Source organism: Pollachius pollachius (assembly GCF_949987615.1).
Source record: "Pollachius pollachius genome assembly, chromosome: 6".
Classification (NCBI taxonomy): domain Eukaryota; kingdom Metazoa; phylum Chordata; class Actinopteri; order Gadiformes; family Gadidae; genus Pollachius; species Pollachius pollachius.
This window is the reverse complement of record NC_136939.1, coordinates 10,629,275-10,646,684: the sequence shown is the minus strand read 5'-3', so window position 1 is coordinate 10,646,684 and position 17,410 is coordinate 10,629,275. Positions and strand designations below refer to the sequence as shown.

The 17,410-nt window shown below is 44.9% G+C and overlaps 1 protein-coding gene across 1 annotated transcript in view; it reads left to right on the top strand.

Moving 5' to 3' along the window:
- The window catches only part of jam3b (junctional adhesion molecule 3b), a 32,009-nt gene extending 17,179 nt beyond the window's left edge, over nt 1-14,830 (top strand). Inside the window, exons 2-9 of the mRNA XM_079737569.1 lie at nt 9,799-9,867; nt 10,045-10,158; nt 10,247-10,399; nt 11,855-12,057; nt 12,788-12,887; nt 13,357-13,486; nt 13,617-13,671; nt 13,964-14,830. Of these exons, the coding sequence (XP_079593695.1) occupies nt 9,799-9,867; nt 10,045-10,158; nt 10,247-10,399; nt 11,855-12,057; nt 12,788-12,887; nt 13,357-13,486; nt 13,617-13,671; nt 13,964-13,999 (860 nt within the window). The 3' untranslated portion in view covers nt 14,000-14,830. The remainder of the gene's footprint in view (nt 1-9,798; nt 9,868-10,044; nt 10,159-10,246; nt 10,400-11,854; nt 12,058-12,787; nt 12,888-13,356; nt 13,487-13,616; nt 13,672-13,963) is intronic.
- Nucleotides 14,831-17,410: the final 2,580 nt, after the last annotated feature.

Here is a 17,410-nt window from a genome sequence, read left to right as displayed (position 1 = left end):
GAATACCAGTGTACTTCGCCCCCCCCCCCATGTCAGCAATAACTTTTGGGCGGCTACAAAGAGTGTGACTGTTCACCCAGACACGGAGCCTTCCGTTTGAACACAGCACGAAAAATACAGAAAAAGGGACTTCTTAGAACATAGGGTTAGGGTTAGGGTTAGTAGGGTTAGAATAGAACTTTCTTCTTTTGGCATGTCTTTGAACTGTCTGGTGGGGGACAGCCACAGTGTTTTTACACCACATCCCTGGATCTGTGAGTGCTGTGCTGGGGGGAATGGGGTTTCTGGCAGGGTAAAAGGCACAGCATGTGTCAGGTGGGAGAGTGAGAGTTCTCTCTCTCTCCCCCGTACCAGTCATGTGAGTAAGTTGGTGCGCTCCATGACTAACGGACTAGCCAGCCGCATTGCAGACGCGAACGCTGACCTAAAGTGACAGGTTCCCAGGCGTTCCATGACACCAACGGCTCCTCCCACTGCCTATTCCGGCCCTCCCATTGGCTTAGACAAAGCATATAGTCTTTTTGACCCTGCCTGGAATGGGAAGAGGGGGGTTACCGGGGAAAAGGCGCTCGGGTTTGGCCCTGGCCTTGCCGGGCATTACGGATCAAGGCCCGCAGCAAGGCCCAGTATGGAGCTGAATATATGAATACACAAAGATAGCTTCCGGCTGGGGAAAGCCAATCTGTGTATGAGCGCACCTGGAACTAGACAGACCCTCTCATGATGTCATGCTTTTAAAGCTTTTAGTCATGCAGTCCAGGGTTAGGTGATGGTGCTAAATGGAGCATATACACATTTTTATGATAAAAGACTGGAGATTTATCAGTACACTGAGTGCCTTTGACGTTATGGGAATTATTTTGGAATGTTTGGGGATGTCACCTATTGGTTTACTTGTCTTTCGGATGAGTTAACTGGCTAGATCGCAACTAAGGAAGATGGGACTTTTACAACTGTAGCGCTCCACTCCAAGTGGGATCTCTCTTCGTTTCCAGATATATCCCGATAGTGTTTGGGATGGATTGTTGACACGTTTGGCATCAAACACGCATCTCCATCTGACCTTGTGTGATCGGATTTCACCTCCCTGCCTGGCATGTGGATAACCGCACTTACACTTCCGCATTGTTGTCACGGCTGACCTCTGTCAAAAGTATGAGAAATGTGGCCAGCATCAATGTTTTGGCTTCCAACTCCTCCAGCCATGCCAGATACCTCCACCGGTTGTGGCTGGAGGTGGTGGATAGTTCCACTGTAATATAGACTCCTTATCATTATAATATCTTTTTTTTTCATCCATCTTATCGACATAGGCATATGAATGGCAGCGTGAATGACACATGTGTCGGAATGCGGTCAGAAAGGGTTAGATAGTACGACAATGTGCTCTTAGACATCCCTGACCTCCCCTGGTGTGTTTATGTGGACGGGACATATCATGTTTTGTATTTTCAGAGGATAGTATCACTATCAGTTTTTATGCTGAATGCGAAAACACTCCCAAAATGAAAAGGAAGTCGGTCAGTGTTTGGTCTGAAACAGCTTACCAAATGTGATTGAGGGAGATCTGCTCATTCACATACCAACCATTTGAATTCCTCAAATTGTAGCTGGAGACTTTGAAAATAAAAAGGAAATGCATATTTGATACAAGAAGGATAGAAATGTGTGATTGGATCGTCCCTCTGAAAAGTAATGGTTTTCTTCATTATGATGTTCAAAACACCTATAATTCAGTAATTCACCTGGACACATCAAAATCCACACGCCACTCACACTTCAGACGGAGTACAGATGCAAACCCCAAGCTGGGAACATTGCGGACCTACTTCCCCAACATACCTTGACTACCATCTCAAATATTTCAAACATCTTCTTGAAGATTTTATGTCGCCGGATGTTTAACGTGGTCACGAGAGTCTGCGAGACCCATGCTTATAACGCTAGGTCTGTCTCTGTTCAAGATCAAACGCGTCGTTGACATGTGCTTGGCAGCTGAAGGAGTGCTGGAGGTATTTACTTTGTGAAGCTTGCCTTATCTTTGCTCTAGCGGTCTGCCTATATATAGTTTTACCAGCACGAGAGCACACTCTAAAAGGCAGTTCCATAAACTGGTCATTTTGGCGTGTAGCGCAGGAATGCTACGTATCACACCCTTCATCACAGTTACATTCTCAAGGGCTAAACACAGCCCACCGTCAATGGCTTTTGCCTCCCACTTCATCAGATGAAGAAGGAAAAAAACGACTAAACATCCAAATGTGTCTAAAAATGTGACTAAGACAGGTTCCTATTCATCCTCACATGTTCCTGCTATGAGTACACTGTGTTACTGGGTGAAAGACGTACATCAAACAATCAATCGATGAATCAATTTGAGTCAAAAAGGTTAGGCTATTGCTTTGGCATTGATCAGTGGGGATAATGTCCTCCCACAGCAGGAGAGAATACATTAAATCCATGCAGTTGAAGAGGTAAAAAAGGAGGGTTAAAGAGAGAGTATATGAAGGATTTCAAGGAGTCCACAGAAGTGATTATTCACACAACTCAGTTATAGGTCCGTTTTTTCCTAATTTTTGAACGACCATATAACAACTGAAACTAAGATACGATCTCCAGATCAGGCCAAATCTTGTCTGTCATCATTTTCCAGCTGATGGAAGGAGATTCCCCATGTCATTTCTACAAGGGGAATATTTCGTCAAGAGTCGATTCAGACCTTTATCATAAATGCCTCCAAAGTTTTGTCAATCGTCTGGGAACATTCAGATGAAGTGGTATCACTGACTGGGATCTCAGTGTCCCACACACCTCCTAATCCAATCACCCGCACCATGTAGCGCTTTGCTGGAGCAGAATAGTAAAAAAAAGGGACATGCAAGGAAAAGAAAGTTCCCTGGTGGAGTTAAACGTGGGCAGAGGCACTGTTGGGTGGCAGCTGTGACAATACAATATGGTGGGGCTTTCCCCTGTCTGAGCGCTACCAGAGGCACTCTCTAGGTGTCTTTGACTTTTCTTCTATTTTTGTTGCTGGGGGTGGTTGCTATTTTTTCCCCGTTTACTGACTTTCTCCCAGTGTAAACACAACAGGTGGGAAACTTTCTGTTACTCTCTGCTCTCTGGGTGGAAATGATGAGAGACCCACTTTGAGTCCCAGTTACTATGGAAATATCCAAAATTGCTATGGGAACCAGAGAATCCTTTGTCTAGAATTGAGCTGTAATCGTCTCTAAAAAAAGGAGCTTATGGTAATATGAAATGCTCTTATGAATTAATTTGTCAGGCTTTGTGTCCCAACTGACATCATAGACTTTAATCAAATGGAAATGAGCATTTCCTAGGGGTAAGGATTTGAAGATATGAGTGGCTCAGTCCAAAACATAACCGTGTTCTGTGTTCTATTTTTGGACGGTTTCTGGTTTACGCCTTGGTGCTGCCATTCATCATTCAATGAGTCATCCGTTGAATTATTTTTATTATATTCTCTTTATTCACATTCTTGGATTTTCATTTTATGGCTCATGATGAACTTATTTACTCATACATATACTACAATTGGTGACATAATGGACGTTTGATTAACACGAATGGCAGCATGACAACCTTGCAGCCTCTGATGACATCATTCTGATAATCCGCCATCATTCACCCAGGCAGAATGTCAACACAAAAAAAGATATGTAAACACACATATTTGTTTGTGTTTTCCCCTAGGTTTTGACCCTTAAAATGAAACGCAAGACTTAACTTAACTTAGTGTTTCCCAAATTCTGCCTAGGGCTCCCAAAAAAATGTAGTTTATTGTGCCCGAAAGAACAGACGTATTGGTCAAGTATACACGGGCCAAAAACCATGTAACCTAGTTTTCTTGAGCAGATAAACATTTGCTCGCCATGAAAGATGTTCTGTTCACTTCCAGTGGAGCGTACTTCACACACAACCTCCTTTTAAGTCATTAAAAAGATGTTCAAGAGGGATTCCGAGCAGGGCAGTTGACCCTTTCTCTTAAATCAGTGGAGAGGTGGAAAAGAGAACAGAGGCCTTTGTGGTGACTAGGGCTCCTGAACGGCCAGAAGTTGATGTTAACGTACAAAGGGCCGAAATATATTGATGAACATTTATAATGAACATGCCAGAACGAAGGGCATCTATGAAACAAAGTCCATATTATTAACTTATGATGCCATAAAAGTTAATTCCCAACTGACATGATACCATAATGATTGTTTAGCATGAACAGAAAGGGCGCTTTGTTTTGTATGATTTTAAGCTATTCAAGATTGCTAGTTTTATAGTCAATTTAAATTTCATTTTTTAAAACTGAAGCGAGGTGATAGAGTGAAGTATTATTGTAATCATGTACAATTTATGAATACATAAAAAAATGATATTACAAACTCAAAAGAAGAACCACTTATGTGGTAATGCGTTTTAGTTTTAAGGAAAATATTCAATTCAACACTGAATTATTCAAATATTTAATTAAATCATGATTTTTCCGCAGTGAAATTTAAGGTTATTTTGAAGTCGTACATGAACCTGGCATGGTCTCCCTTTTTTTGTTGCACCTTTTTCTCCCGTCTGCTCCACAAACCAGCATACTCGGTTTTCTTTCACACTTTTGTCTCTCTCTCTCTCTCTCTCTCTCTCTCTCTTTCTCTTTCTCTTTCTCTTTCTCTCTCTCTTTCTCATTTTCCCATATTGTAGCTTCGCTACCTTTCACGAATTTTGCAGCCGCGGTGACGGGTACACCACGTATCTAGGCCAAGCAATTCACGCTACGTTAGCGACACGCATGAATATGTATGCAACACCTAACTTTGTGTTTTGATGGAATTAGATGTCTCCACGATGCACGTGCTCTACTTCCTGCGCTGCACCTGCTTTTTCCAGAGCTCTGGGAGTGTGTTGCTGCTGCCTCTGCTACAGCCTTTAGTCTTTAATATCAGATAGGAGATGGGACACACACTCTGTCTTGCATGGCATTTTTATACGCTATGAATGAAAATACATCACTCAGAGGACTCGACCTTGGAGCTGTTAATGTCAGATATAGCAGAGGGGTTGTCAGTAGGCGAGAGGGTGGTGGCTTCACCTGCTGTAGAGTAGCTTTTAACTGGGAGTACTCTGGGACAATGTCCAGTGTAACATTGGCGCCATCTTGGAGAGAGGAAACAGCACAGAGGCCCTCCCCTACCTCTCCTCTCCTCTCTTTTCCTCTCCTCTCCTCTCAGCTCCTCTCCTCTCCTCCCATCCCCTCTCCTTCCCTCTCTTATCCTCTCCTCTCTTCCCCTCTCTTCTCCTCTCCCCTCCACTCTTCTCATTGCCTCTCCTCTCCTCCCCTCCCCTTTCCTCCCCTCTCTTCTCCTCTCTTCTTATCCCCTCTGTTTACCTCTCCTCTCCTCATCCCCTCTGTTCTCCTCTCCTCCCGTCTCCTCTCCTTTCCTTTCCTCCCCTTTCCTCCTCCTCCCCTCATTCAATCACAGCTGCCGATTAGAGAAAGAGGGAAATCAGCTGCTCCTTTGATACCACACAATTGTACTTTACTTCTTCCCTGTGGGGAATATTCCAATCAATGGCAGAACTTAGGGAAAGCATTGACCATTATCCTATCAGGTTTGCCAAGTAAACAATGTATGATTGTCTTTTGTTGTTGTTGTTCGTGTTGTTGTGGACTTTGTTCTGTGATCAATAAAGCAGTCTGTGCTTTTATCCTGCCAGTCTTATGCATGAAAAGCGGGGCTGGAGATAGCAACCGGTGGGAGGTAGTTAGCATAACCTGTGAGCCCACTTTGATGTTGAGCAGGCTTGGGAAGGAGGGCGTGGGAAGGCGATGTGGGGGAGAAAGAGGCTGTGCTTATCCCTGGGGGGGAGGGAAGCAGGTTGCTTAATTGAAACCTTTCTATTTCTGACAGCAGCCTCACCTCTCTGTGTTCTCATCAGAGCCGCGCTTCAATGAGCCCCTGCTAGAATTACCGGGTTATGTCGAGACACACAAAAAATAACAGCTCGTCCCAGGGAAGCTCAGTCTCCGTGTGTAAGTGGAGATATCCTGGTTTGCTCCTGTGGTGCCTGCTGTATTATTTAGCTAATGTGGGGGGTGAAAAAAAGGAGTGATTTATCTGTGCATTACATTAGGATTAGTGAGTGGAGAACCCAGGGTACACATCATTAGGCCAGGGAAGATTAAAGAAAACCCAACAAAAACAAGAAGAAAGCCCTTTGACGGAGCGTTGCCAGACCCCACATGGCTGTGTCCTGGGTAAACACACAGGGATGAAGGAAAGGTGTATTAGGCATGTAGGTCAGTGAGTGCCGGCATGCTTTACGAGCAAATAATCCACAATGTGCTTGTCTTCTTAACCCACAAATACCCTATGTGGTCCAAGGGTGAGAAAACACCTTTACTCAAAGTGCTTTTGTGTGTGTGTGTGTGTGCGTGCACGTGTGCATCCGTGTTTGCGTGTATACCCGGTGTGTGTGTTGTGCACATTTTGTGCCGTTGTCACGGCTACATAATGCAACGGGATGAAACCATAGTGATGGCCATCTGAGAAGGCAAGCGAGAGGGCGGCAGACAAGATGACTTTTACCGTGATTAACCGAGGATGTTTGACAGCCAAGGCTGCAGGGGGTAGACGGCAAAACACCTGTCCAGCCCCATGTTAACTACCTCTTCCTGAGGACCTAGTGAACCCAAGCAGAGATGGTACTCTCTCACCAGGGCTGTGTAACCCAAGCACCCATGTGTTTTCTCTATGGATGTAGAAGTCGCTTGAATTTCCTATCGCGTGTAACAAGCTTTTCAAATGTGATCCCAACAAGAAACCAATCAATGACTTTTATGCAGCATGACATCACCGGGGTTTGTTTAGGAAAGCAGATTTGCAATTCAGCCTGGATGACTTTTAATGAGGGATCTTTTAGTGAATTAAGAAGGTTCTTCACTACATCAGCGCTGATCAGGGCCCTTCTTAATAGTCTTCTGCATTTAAATGTGAACTAAAACGACATGGAAGAGACTCTAACTCTCTTCCATGTTGTTTTAGTTTATTTGATTGCAATACGACGTTGTTCATACAAACAAAGACAAGAACAAGCAAACGTTACGTCAGTCATGCACAGTCGTGGATATGATATCCTTGGACGTTATATTTATTTATATTCATACGCTGCATGACATATACCCCAGGCAAGAAACATTCATTAGGGAAATACAAATGCATGCGTGCGTTCCAGCAACCTAAAAAATACTCAGAACAATGGAATAAATGTTTTATTATCCATAGCCATCATCGTATTGTTAGTGTGTCTCATGTTTCTCATACCATGGGCACTAAGGGTTCTGTTTTGTTGCCTGGCGTTAGGTATTTTTGCATCTGGACTGAAGTGACCCTTCCTTCAGGGACTTGGGCTTCCTGGACATCTGCTTCCAGGGCAGACCTTACAAGACTTTTTATCTTTTACTCAAGCGTCTAATCTGTGTCCCTCTACCCAGAGTGGAGGGAGGAGGACATTGGTGAATAACAATGTATCATCACATTCCCAGGGAAATACAATGTTATCATTTGTTGAGCCGGGGGATACGGACATGAAATTTTTTTACTATTCAGGGTGTTTCATTTAGATTTCATGATGTGGTCAAGCTCACAACTGGGCGGAGGTACTCATTCAATCCCATTCAGTTGTTGTTGATGCAGTTCTCTGAATCTACGAGATATGCATCACAGGCCTTTTCACGTCTGTGTGATCAAATCCCTTGCAGCCGTTCCATATTTGAACCAACAAAAAAATGTTAAGCATTTTCACTCAAAGAAGCTTTCTTCCCCTTTTATTTTTACTTTTTCACCCAAGACACAGTGACAAATACCGTCCTTTCTCCTGCTCTGTGATGTAGATCAATACACATTCCCATTACTGACAAGTGACTGAATGGATGAGACTCCCATCGCTATGCAATGCCTGGTCCGAAATGCTCATCCTCCACTCCATTCTGGTCTAACCCTGCTTCAAGTAATGTGGCACTGTCCGATTTATTGTATTGCAGTTAACGTACCAATATATTTGCGGGGCTTTAAACGGAATCCCATCGATACGTCAAGAGCCGTACCCATCCAGTACACTCTGTTACAGCCGCATATCTCCTGCGATAATTATAAACCCGTGCGACACGCGATTTCTCAAGCTGAACCGCGCTAAGGTTAAGTCGACGCCACCTGGTTGTGACCTACATGTTGTGTTCCTCGTAGCATCGACGCTCAGTAACAACAACAGGCTTTGGTCTCTGGTAATGATGTGTAGAGACGAGGAGCTAATCAGCTTAGCGTGTCTGCGTGGCCACATGAACCTAGACAGTCATGTGCAAACAGGGAGGATGACAGTTGGCCGAGGCCTCGGATGACATCGAGGCTAACCTCGATTTAGAAGTGGCTAGGAGTGTCTCGATGCTACGGCTAATTAGTCCTGTGTGTAAACCCCCTGGGCTTAAGGCATTTTTTATCTGAACAAACACTGTGAAATTGACAAAGAAAATAGAGCACACCTTGGTAGTTATTTTTCTAATAACCACCCAAATGGGCTATCGTGGTGTATCACTTGGCTCCCGCGAGGCAGACAATTATAAAGGACTCCATATCCTAGAGTGGCCCATATGTCTCACAGCAGATGTCAATGGCAGGGTAGTCGCCACTGGCCAGGCCGAGCCAGATCGCTGAGCAGCAGCAGCAGCAGGTCTATTGGGTGGCCGTTGAACTCGGGGACATTTTGGCAGACCGCGGGAGCTTTGGAGACAGGACACCGAATGTACTACCACCATGTTACAGGCAGGATCACAAACATGCCACACAACCTCAAGTCTGACCGCTGATCGCTACGGCAACGGCTAAAGAGAGAGCATGGTTCGACCCTAAGCCCCCCCCACCTCCTGCCATGTGCGCATTTGTATGATTCTCCCTGTGTGTGTGTGTGTGTTATTCCCTGTGTGTGTGTGTGTGTGTGTGTGTGTGTGTGTGTGTGTGTGTGTGTGTGTGTGTGTGTGTGTGTGTGTGTGTGTTTGTGTGTGTGGGTGTGTGCGTGCTTGCGTGCGTGACTGCATGTGTGTGTGTGCTTGTGGGCCACAGGCTATCAGTATGATTCAGCAAGCGTACCCAATCCTAAGGCCTTGTCCCTCTACCACAGAGACACCCAGCTCATTCCTAGGTGCTGTTGCGCCATTAGTCCCACATGGACAGCAAGAGAGAGGGGGGGGGAGAGAGAGAGAGAGGCCACTGGCATGGGGGAGCTCTGCCCCATAAAGGGCACATGCCTCCCTGCACAATTATCTGCTGTGCATAGAAACACCATCCTCCCAACACATGAGTGCACGCACACACACTTAGTCATACACACTTAGTCACACGGGCACACAAACACACACACGGCCACATAACGACGGTGACCGGGAAGACTAAAAATGGAAGGTATTACAGCAAGGCCAAAGAAGGCCAGGGCACAAACAATGGTGATTGGGTTGGTTAGGGATGGAGCTGGGGGGCGGGGCGGTTGGAGGACAGGAGGACTTTGAAGTGTCTCTAAATTTACCATCGATGGAATTCTGTACATTTGGGGAATGGCTAATAAAGCAGAACACCTGGGTGTTCCCCACCGCTTTATTTGCCATTCCCTAAAATGGTCAACTGTGGCGATTGCTCGTGGCGGTGAAATCATGACTTTCAGATGACAACTCGTGCTCATGTTTCTTCTCTCTCTCTCTCTCTCTCTCTCTCTCTCTCCCTCTCTCTTTCTTTTTGTGTCTTCCAGGTTGCTTTCCAACGTTGGCCGTGGTGTTGAAGACAAATGACGCCGCGCCATGGACAAACGAGTTTGAACGTAAGTGCTGAACGACACAAAATAAAATATGAAAAACGATCTCTCTCGAAGCAGAGAGCTGATGGTGGTTCATCATCGGAGAAACCAAACCCTCTCCCTGACACATACCATCTGGAATTACTTTTCTGCCACTCCCCGTTCTGCTATCCATTTCAACACGTTCTGTTTTATTTTCAGCAATTGAATTATCCTGTTTGATTGAGTCCATCTCCACAATCAGACCGCGCATTGAATGGAAGAAGATCCAAAACAGCGAGCCAAGTTATGTGTTCTTTGACAAGAAGGTTTCAGGTACTTGTTTTTTCGTTCTGACGGCCTGGTTTCAATTAGTGGATTAATTTCGGTTTATCAAGCTGATCTTCTCTCTGTGACCCTGCAGGGGATCTGGAGAACAGAGCGAGGATCAGAGAACCGGCCACGCTGGTCATCACCAACGCCACTCGCTCGGACACGGCTGACTACCGCTGCGAGGTCACGGCGCCCAACGACCAGAAGACCTTTGACGAGATCATCATCAGGCTCGTTGTCAGAGGTACTATTAAGATTATCATGATTATTATTCGTGTCGGGTCTCCTTTCATCTCTCCTTTCATCACTTCTCTTAAAGTACGTCTCCTGTGTTTAATCCATTGGCTTTCTTTTTATTTCCAAGCACATTCCCAGACCCAGTAGGTCTGGTAAACACACACACACTCCCAGACTCAGTAGGTCTGGGAACGTGTGTGTGGCCGACTGGCCCGACTCAGGTTATACCCGTTGCGGTGAAGCATCCTGTGTATTAATATCTTACATCTGATCTATTTCAATAAGCCTCATATAACGTATCAAGAACTAGCTAAACGACTCAAGGCCCGCCGTAAATCTTTTTGACCGATTGGGATTATTATTATTCGGAATTGGACGTTCCTCCTTCCCGGTGCTGAACGCGAAATCTATTATTGTTATGGCAGGAGAGATCTATCCATGCATATGCCCCGTTGGACGGGGTAAGACGATACCACGTTGCAGGTCCCTTGCCAAGCCTCGGGCCTAACACATAGGGATGCGTTGTGCCACTCGACCTGCCCAGCTGCAAAGGCGTGTTCAGGGCTAAAAGAGGAGACCCTGAAACTGCATCCGCTCCGAAATTGCTGCGCTAAAGAAAGCCAGCACCGCGTGTTTTTTGGGGTGGCAATGTTTGGCACCCTTGGCCCGAACAACACATACCCATCTGCTTAGCGTTCGGGACCGGTTCCTACGTGCTGGGGGCAAATGGGCAAAGGTCAGGGTGCGGCAACGGTCTACGTTTAACGATTGTTTCTCAAAGATGGATGAGTTGAGGATTAGTGATCATAAAGTTTGCCTTCTCTGTCTATGTCTGTCTCTCTGTCTCTCTTTTTCTCTTTCACTTTCTCTCTCTCTCTCTCTCTTTCTCTTTCTCTTTCTCTCTCTCTCTCTCTCATCTCCCTCCCTCCCTCCCTCCCTCTCTCCCTCCCTCCCTCCCCCCCTCCCCCTGTCTCTCCCTCCCTCCCTCCCTCTCTCCCCCTGTCTCTCCCTCTCCCTCACTCCCTCCCCCTGTCTCTCCCTCCCTCCCTCCCCCTGTCTCTCCCTCTCTCCCTCCCTCTCTCCCCTGTCTCTCCCTCTCTCATTCCCTCCCTCCCTCTCTCCCCCTGTCTCTCCCTCTCCCTCTCTCCCTCCCCCTGTCTCTCCCTCTCTCCCTCCCTCCCTCCCTCTCTCCCCCTGTCTCTCCCTCTCCCTCTCTCCCTCCCCCTGTCTCCCTCTCCCTCTCTCCCTCCCTCTGTCTCTCCCTCTCTCCCTCTCTCTCTCCCTCCCCGTCTCTCCCTCTCTCCCTCCCTCCCTCCTTCTCTCCCCCTGTCTCTCCCTCCCCCTCTCTCCCTAACTCTGTCTCTCCCTCTCTCCCTCCCTCCCCCTGTCTCTCCCTCTCGCGCTGTGGGGGACCCAGTAGAGCTAACCCGTCCCCTGTTCATGTGTTTCTGTGTGCCCGTAGTGAAGCCTGTGGTGCCCAAATGCAGCGTCCCCAAGTCGGTGCCGGTGGGAAAGTCGGCGGAGCTGCGCTGCGTGGAGGACGAGGGCTTCCCCAAGTCCCAGTACCAGTGGTTCCTCAACAAGGAGGAGATCCCCGACGACCCCAAGACCAGCGTCCACTTCTTCAACTCCTCCTACATGCTCAACGGGGAGACGGGCACCCTGGTGAGTCCCCCGGTGTGACAGTGAGGGTGTGGGAGTCACCGCGGTGCTGCGGGTGGCCCGTTCTGCACGGGGGGCCGCCTGTGTTTTGACAAGGGCATGGCCAGCAGCGACAAGGGCGTGGCGCCCCGCAACGGCCATGCGGGGCTCGATAGACACCCGAGGGGCGGGGCGCTCCGGGTATTTCGGGCAGACAGTTGATGGCGGTGCGATAAGGCCCGAGCTACGACTGGAATCCGCCCCGTACCCGTTTGCACATTCCTCCATGCTGCTGCTGCAGCTCTGGCCTGCTCGCTCTCTCTCTGGCTGGCTAGCCTGCCCCCCCCCCCCCCACACACACACACACACACACACACACACACACACACACTCACACATGTCCCTTCTGACCTTCTCCTGGGACACTCATACCCATGTTACTTATATATGCACATGCGTACACAAACGTACACGCGTACCTACATAGGTGCACATACGCACGACAGAGGTACTTGCGTGATATTCATACTGTACATGACATGCATATAGTACAGCTATCATCATACGTATACATAGGTATACAATTGTATAATGTTTATATGCACACATAAGTCATATTTACATACTTGCATACATACATACACACACACACATACATTCACACACAGGAGTGAACATTCAGACCAAAAAACCAAATCAAAAAAACACATGGGTCAATGTAGTAAGTACAGCTTTATGTTTTTATCTCATGCAGAAGTTCAGTGCTGTCCGGAAGGAGGATGCAGGTGAATACTACTGCCGGGCCAAGAACGACGCGGGACATGCTGAGTGCGGCCCCCAACGGATGGAAGTCTGTAAGTCCTCCGCAAACACAGTGCCACACTGTCAACGCAGCCGCACTCTCTCAACGGGGAGAGAATCATGCGTGTCATCTCATTAAATACTGTGTATTTATTTAGGAGCTAATCATTATTTAACAACCGTTATGGTTTGAAGTTGAGTTTTCACGCATCGCTAGAGAATATACCCTGAAGAACATCGACATCAATTGATTCAATGTGATCCACCCAAATTCTGACAGAGCGAGGTTTGTTATGCAGACTGGAAAACGCCACAATTACAACTATGGATTACTATTAGATTGCAAGCATCACTGAATATATTGTTTGAGTATTTCTTTCCCATTCTAAAATTCCCTGTCTCCAGTTTCCAACTTTGATGTTAGCAAATAAGGCTGGGTTAATTTGCCCAGCCTAAAGTGTATTTAAAAAATATATTTTTAAATACACTTGATTCTGTATTCATTCCTCTCCTCATACACAGATGACCTGAACGTGGCTGGCATAGTAATGGGAGTACTGGTGGTGGTGGTGGTGCTCCTTTTAATAACACTTGGAATCTGCTGTGCATATAAGCGCGGTGTCTTTGCCAATCAGAAAGAGGCAGGAAACAAGTAAGAAATAATTTAATAAGAATTTCTCAATCCAATCTTTAATAGTATTAACCAGCACTAGCTTAAAACAAAGAGTCGTGAGTAACTCGTTATGTTATTTTGTGTTTATTGTGTTTATTCTTTGTTTTAGCTACAAAGTCCCTGCGAAGGGAGACGGAGTAGATTATGTCCGGACGGAGGATGAGGTGAGTTCTCCCTTTGTCTTTTTCTCCAAAATCTGCTTACAATGACATTAAATAAGGAGTCTGTTTATGCTGATTTAAAGAAAAATCTCGTTTTCACTGACTTAAAAGAATAAGTCGGTTTAAACTGACTCTAAATGAAATTAAAGAATAGAAGGACACAATAGAAAAATAAGATCCTAAGATCCACCATTTATATACATGTATATACATACATACATCCAGTCAATGCAAAGGTCATGAGTCCCTCAATGCAGGACATTCACGGTTTCATTTATTGCTATCTTTTTTGCAGGGTGACTTCCGACACAAATCTTCATTCGTGATCTGAAGGTGGAGAGCAGCATTATTTCCTGGGGCGTCGAAGGCCAGATATGTTCACCAGTGTCCACACAAGGCTGTTTCAGCACCGTGCCGCTGCCACAGATTCTGCCTTGGAGCCCCTCGGCAAGACTGAAACCAAACAATAGAAAAAGGGTTGCCAAAGGTCACACGTTTTCACAGGAGCTACACAGGAGGTATCTCACCGACTGGTCCAGGAGTCATCACCGCCAACCGACTTATTTTGCTACATCATGGAATCATTGTTTTTTCTTTAACAGCCAATGCCAGGTTACACATTCAACGGGGGAAAAAAAACACCACAAAGTTTAACAATTACGAAGGATGTTTCAGTGGGTGAAAAGAAGCTGGAGGTGATATGTCTGTACTTTGCTTTAAACCTTGTGTCATTTGTACATTACTACTGTGGAAATGTGTCTGCCTATTTTTGAAGGAATATATTTTAAGATGCCTCTAGGTAAAGGTTTACTTTTTTAAATACGTGTAAGATACTAACATGATTTTTTTTATTATTATTTTGGTTGTGGAGGAAATACAATTAATTAACACTTTAACCTAGCCTGGTTCCGCCCGCCAAAATACTTTGAGTCTGGTAGGACTAGGCTAACTTAAACCACCATTCAAATGTCAACATCTACATGGTTTCCTAAGAAGAAGAAAAAGGGGGAAGATTTAGGAAAATGTTAAAAGGGCAAGTATTAGCATATCAGCACCTGGTTCCTGGTTCCAGAGGTCTTACATGTTTGATTTATTTTGTGGGGTTGTGCCCGTCTTTTTGATGAGATAGCGACCGGTGTTCATGTTTGTAGATAGTCTTATACAGTAAGAAGGCCTCTGAGGTGCGGCATCCAGACGCTGTGAACCGCTATCAGTGCTGCATTGTCTGCATTTAAAGTGTCCTTCAATGCTTGCTGTTGATCGTGTATATATTGAATATACTGTTTTCTTTGTTTCGTTCCTTTGTTTTGCAGTCACTCGTGTTCAGTTTTACATCAAAATAATACAGGGTTTGTTGGTTAACAAATGTACGGATTGTATATAGATTTAATTTTTTTTTAAAGAATACGTTTAGTGTTTGAGGCGATATGAAACTCTTTCCATTGGTAAGACCGAAAAGTTCAGGTAACATTTTACATGCACGGCATTTCACCACGCACACATTACACCTGGCCAGGCGCCTTGCGTTGTGACAGATTGATGAATAGGGGTTCAGTCCTCGTGTCAATGTGCATGACAAACACCATTAAATATTTATTTCATGGCATTTTTCCCTCAAACAGATTGAAACTGCTCCACCGTTTACCTTATACGATATGAACAACTGATGGGAAGTTGATTAGGGGCTGCCCCGACGTTTAAGTTTTGTTTAAATTAATTGACGATGAGTTATCTGGTGTTGGAAGAGATGTACGTGTTAGTAACCCTGATCGCCCATGTTAGAGAAGATCTGCCCGGATCTGTTTGCATGTTGAGACGGATCAACATTTGTTGTTAGTGTTGTTTTTTATTTCTTCCATTGCATCTAAGGAAAATATTCCTAATATGAGGTGTGTGTGTGTGTTAGTGTGTGTGTGTGTGTGTGTGGGAACACCAATCGGTTCACAGATGAATACTTCCCACACAGGGAGAGAGACACAAGACACTCACGATGCATCTAAAATATCCCAGCTGAACAACGCTTCTCATTTGTATGCCATTCCTCTTCAGTGCCTTTCTGCTATTGACACGGATATTAATAAACAGAAGAAAAACAGCATTTACATGAACGTCTCGGGGGAGAGCTGCCCAAGTATTGACCTTTAACGATGGATTCTACCTAGTTATTGACCTGCATAATTCTCATTTGTGAAACTCCACTGGCGTTTGAGAGGAATGATGCCGCCCCAAATTGTGAAAGCCACGAGTACTGTACCATTTTCCCTTTATGACATATCTGCAAATTTGTAAATAGTTTTTTTGTGATAGAAGTTAAAGATGTAGACATGTCTTTTTTTTTAATTGAAGCAGAATTAGAAAATATATTAGTGCCTAAATATAGTGGAATTTATTTTTGGTAAAGAAAGGTAATAGACAGTATTAGGCAGAAGGATATATATATACTCAAACCAACTAAATAAAACTTTACATACAACACTGGTTTCCCTGCGCCGCCTCAGAAACATCTAATTGACATTTCACTGTATACTGTACTTTTGCATTGCCATATTAACGCAAACTGACATAAGGGTGGAATTATGAATTATGCCTTAATATGCCATGTGCAGTACTTAATTTGTTATGAAGTGTTATTAACTGGTGTTTGTATAAGGAGTCAAGGCTATAAGGAGTCAAGGCTTATAAGTTATGGTTCCACGTCGGCGCAACGCAAGGTAGTTTACAGACCATTACATCCTTGCAGACCCTCCTTGCGTCCACTGCAAGGGCCTGACGTGTGCCTCCCAAAAATTTTAACCTTGCGTAGAGGCGACGCAGTAGCAAGGGCTGTGATTAGTCCGCTCACTATAACCCGACGCAGAACCAAAACAAGTTCACGACTGCGTCGAAGCGTCTGCGTGGTCATTGCGTTGCGTCGTCGAGGAACCATAACTGAATTATATGAACAGGCTACATACACTGAAACATGAATTTATATTCTGTGGTAACTAACAGGAGAGGTTGATGGAGACTTCTGTTAGAAATACAGTTTATATTCAGTTTGCAGCAGGCGAGTAAAGCCAAACAACTGCCAAACACACCGTCCACCTCAAGGAGGACATTAGCTCAGTATTAAGGAGGTCTCCAGGCCTGGCGCAGAATGGTGTGTAATTTCTTTAGGAATAAACAGTGTGGGGATGGAGAACCTCATTCTTCATAAACCAAACTCAAAGAAGGTAGAATGTGCATCTAAGGTCAGGGAATTTGTTTCCCCCTGTTTTTATTTCTGCTTTGGTTACCTCTTGAACCATTCTGTTTGTGATTAATAAAACTCACTTCTAATACCACAGCAGATGTGTGTTTGTTATTTTTATTGTATGATTGTTCAAGCTAGAGAGGGCAACACTATTTTTTTTTTATTATTGTTTATACATCTACCACCAGTCAGAAACACATCTTTGTGTTAATCAAAGGCCTTGCACCCAGATGTGTTCCTTGACTAAATTAAATTTATATGGTCACCACCTTCAGTGATACACGGTTACATATCAGTGCTAGAATTTCCCTTAATTTCCAAATATCTCCTTTCCATTCTAATACGTAATGTAAGTGTGTGCCATTTCTTTTTTAATATCAAAATAAAATCGAAAAAATACTAAGGCGCAATAAAAACTTCATACTTCTTATGATCAACCTAAGATAACACTTAGCATGCATAAAGTGTTAGTTTGATCTCTTCCCGATTTTCAGCGGGTGTTTGGAATTT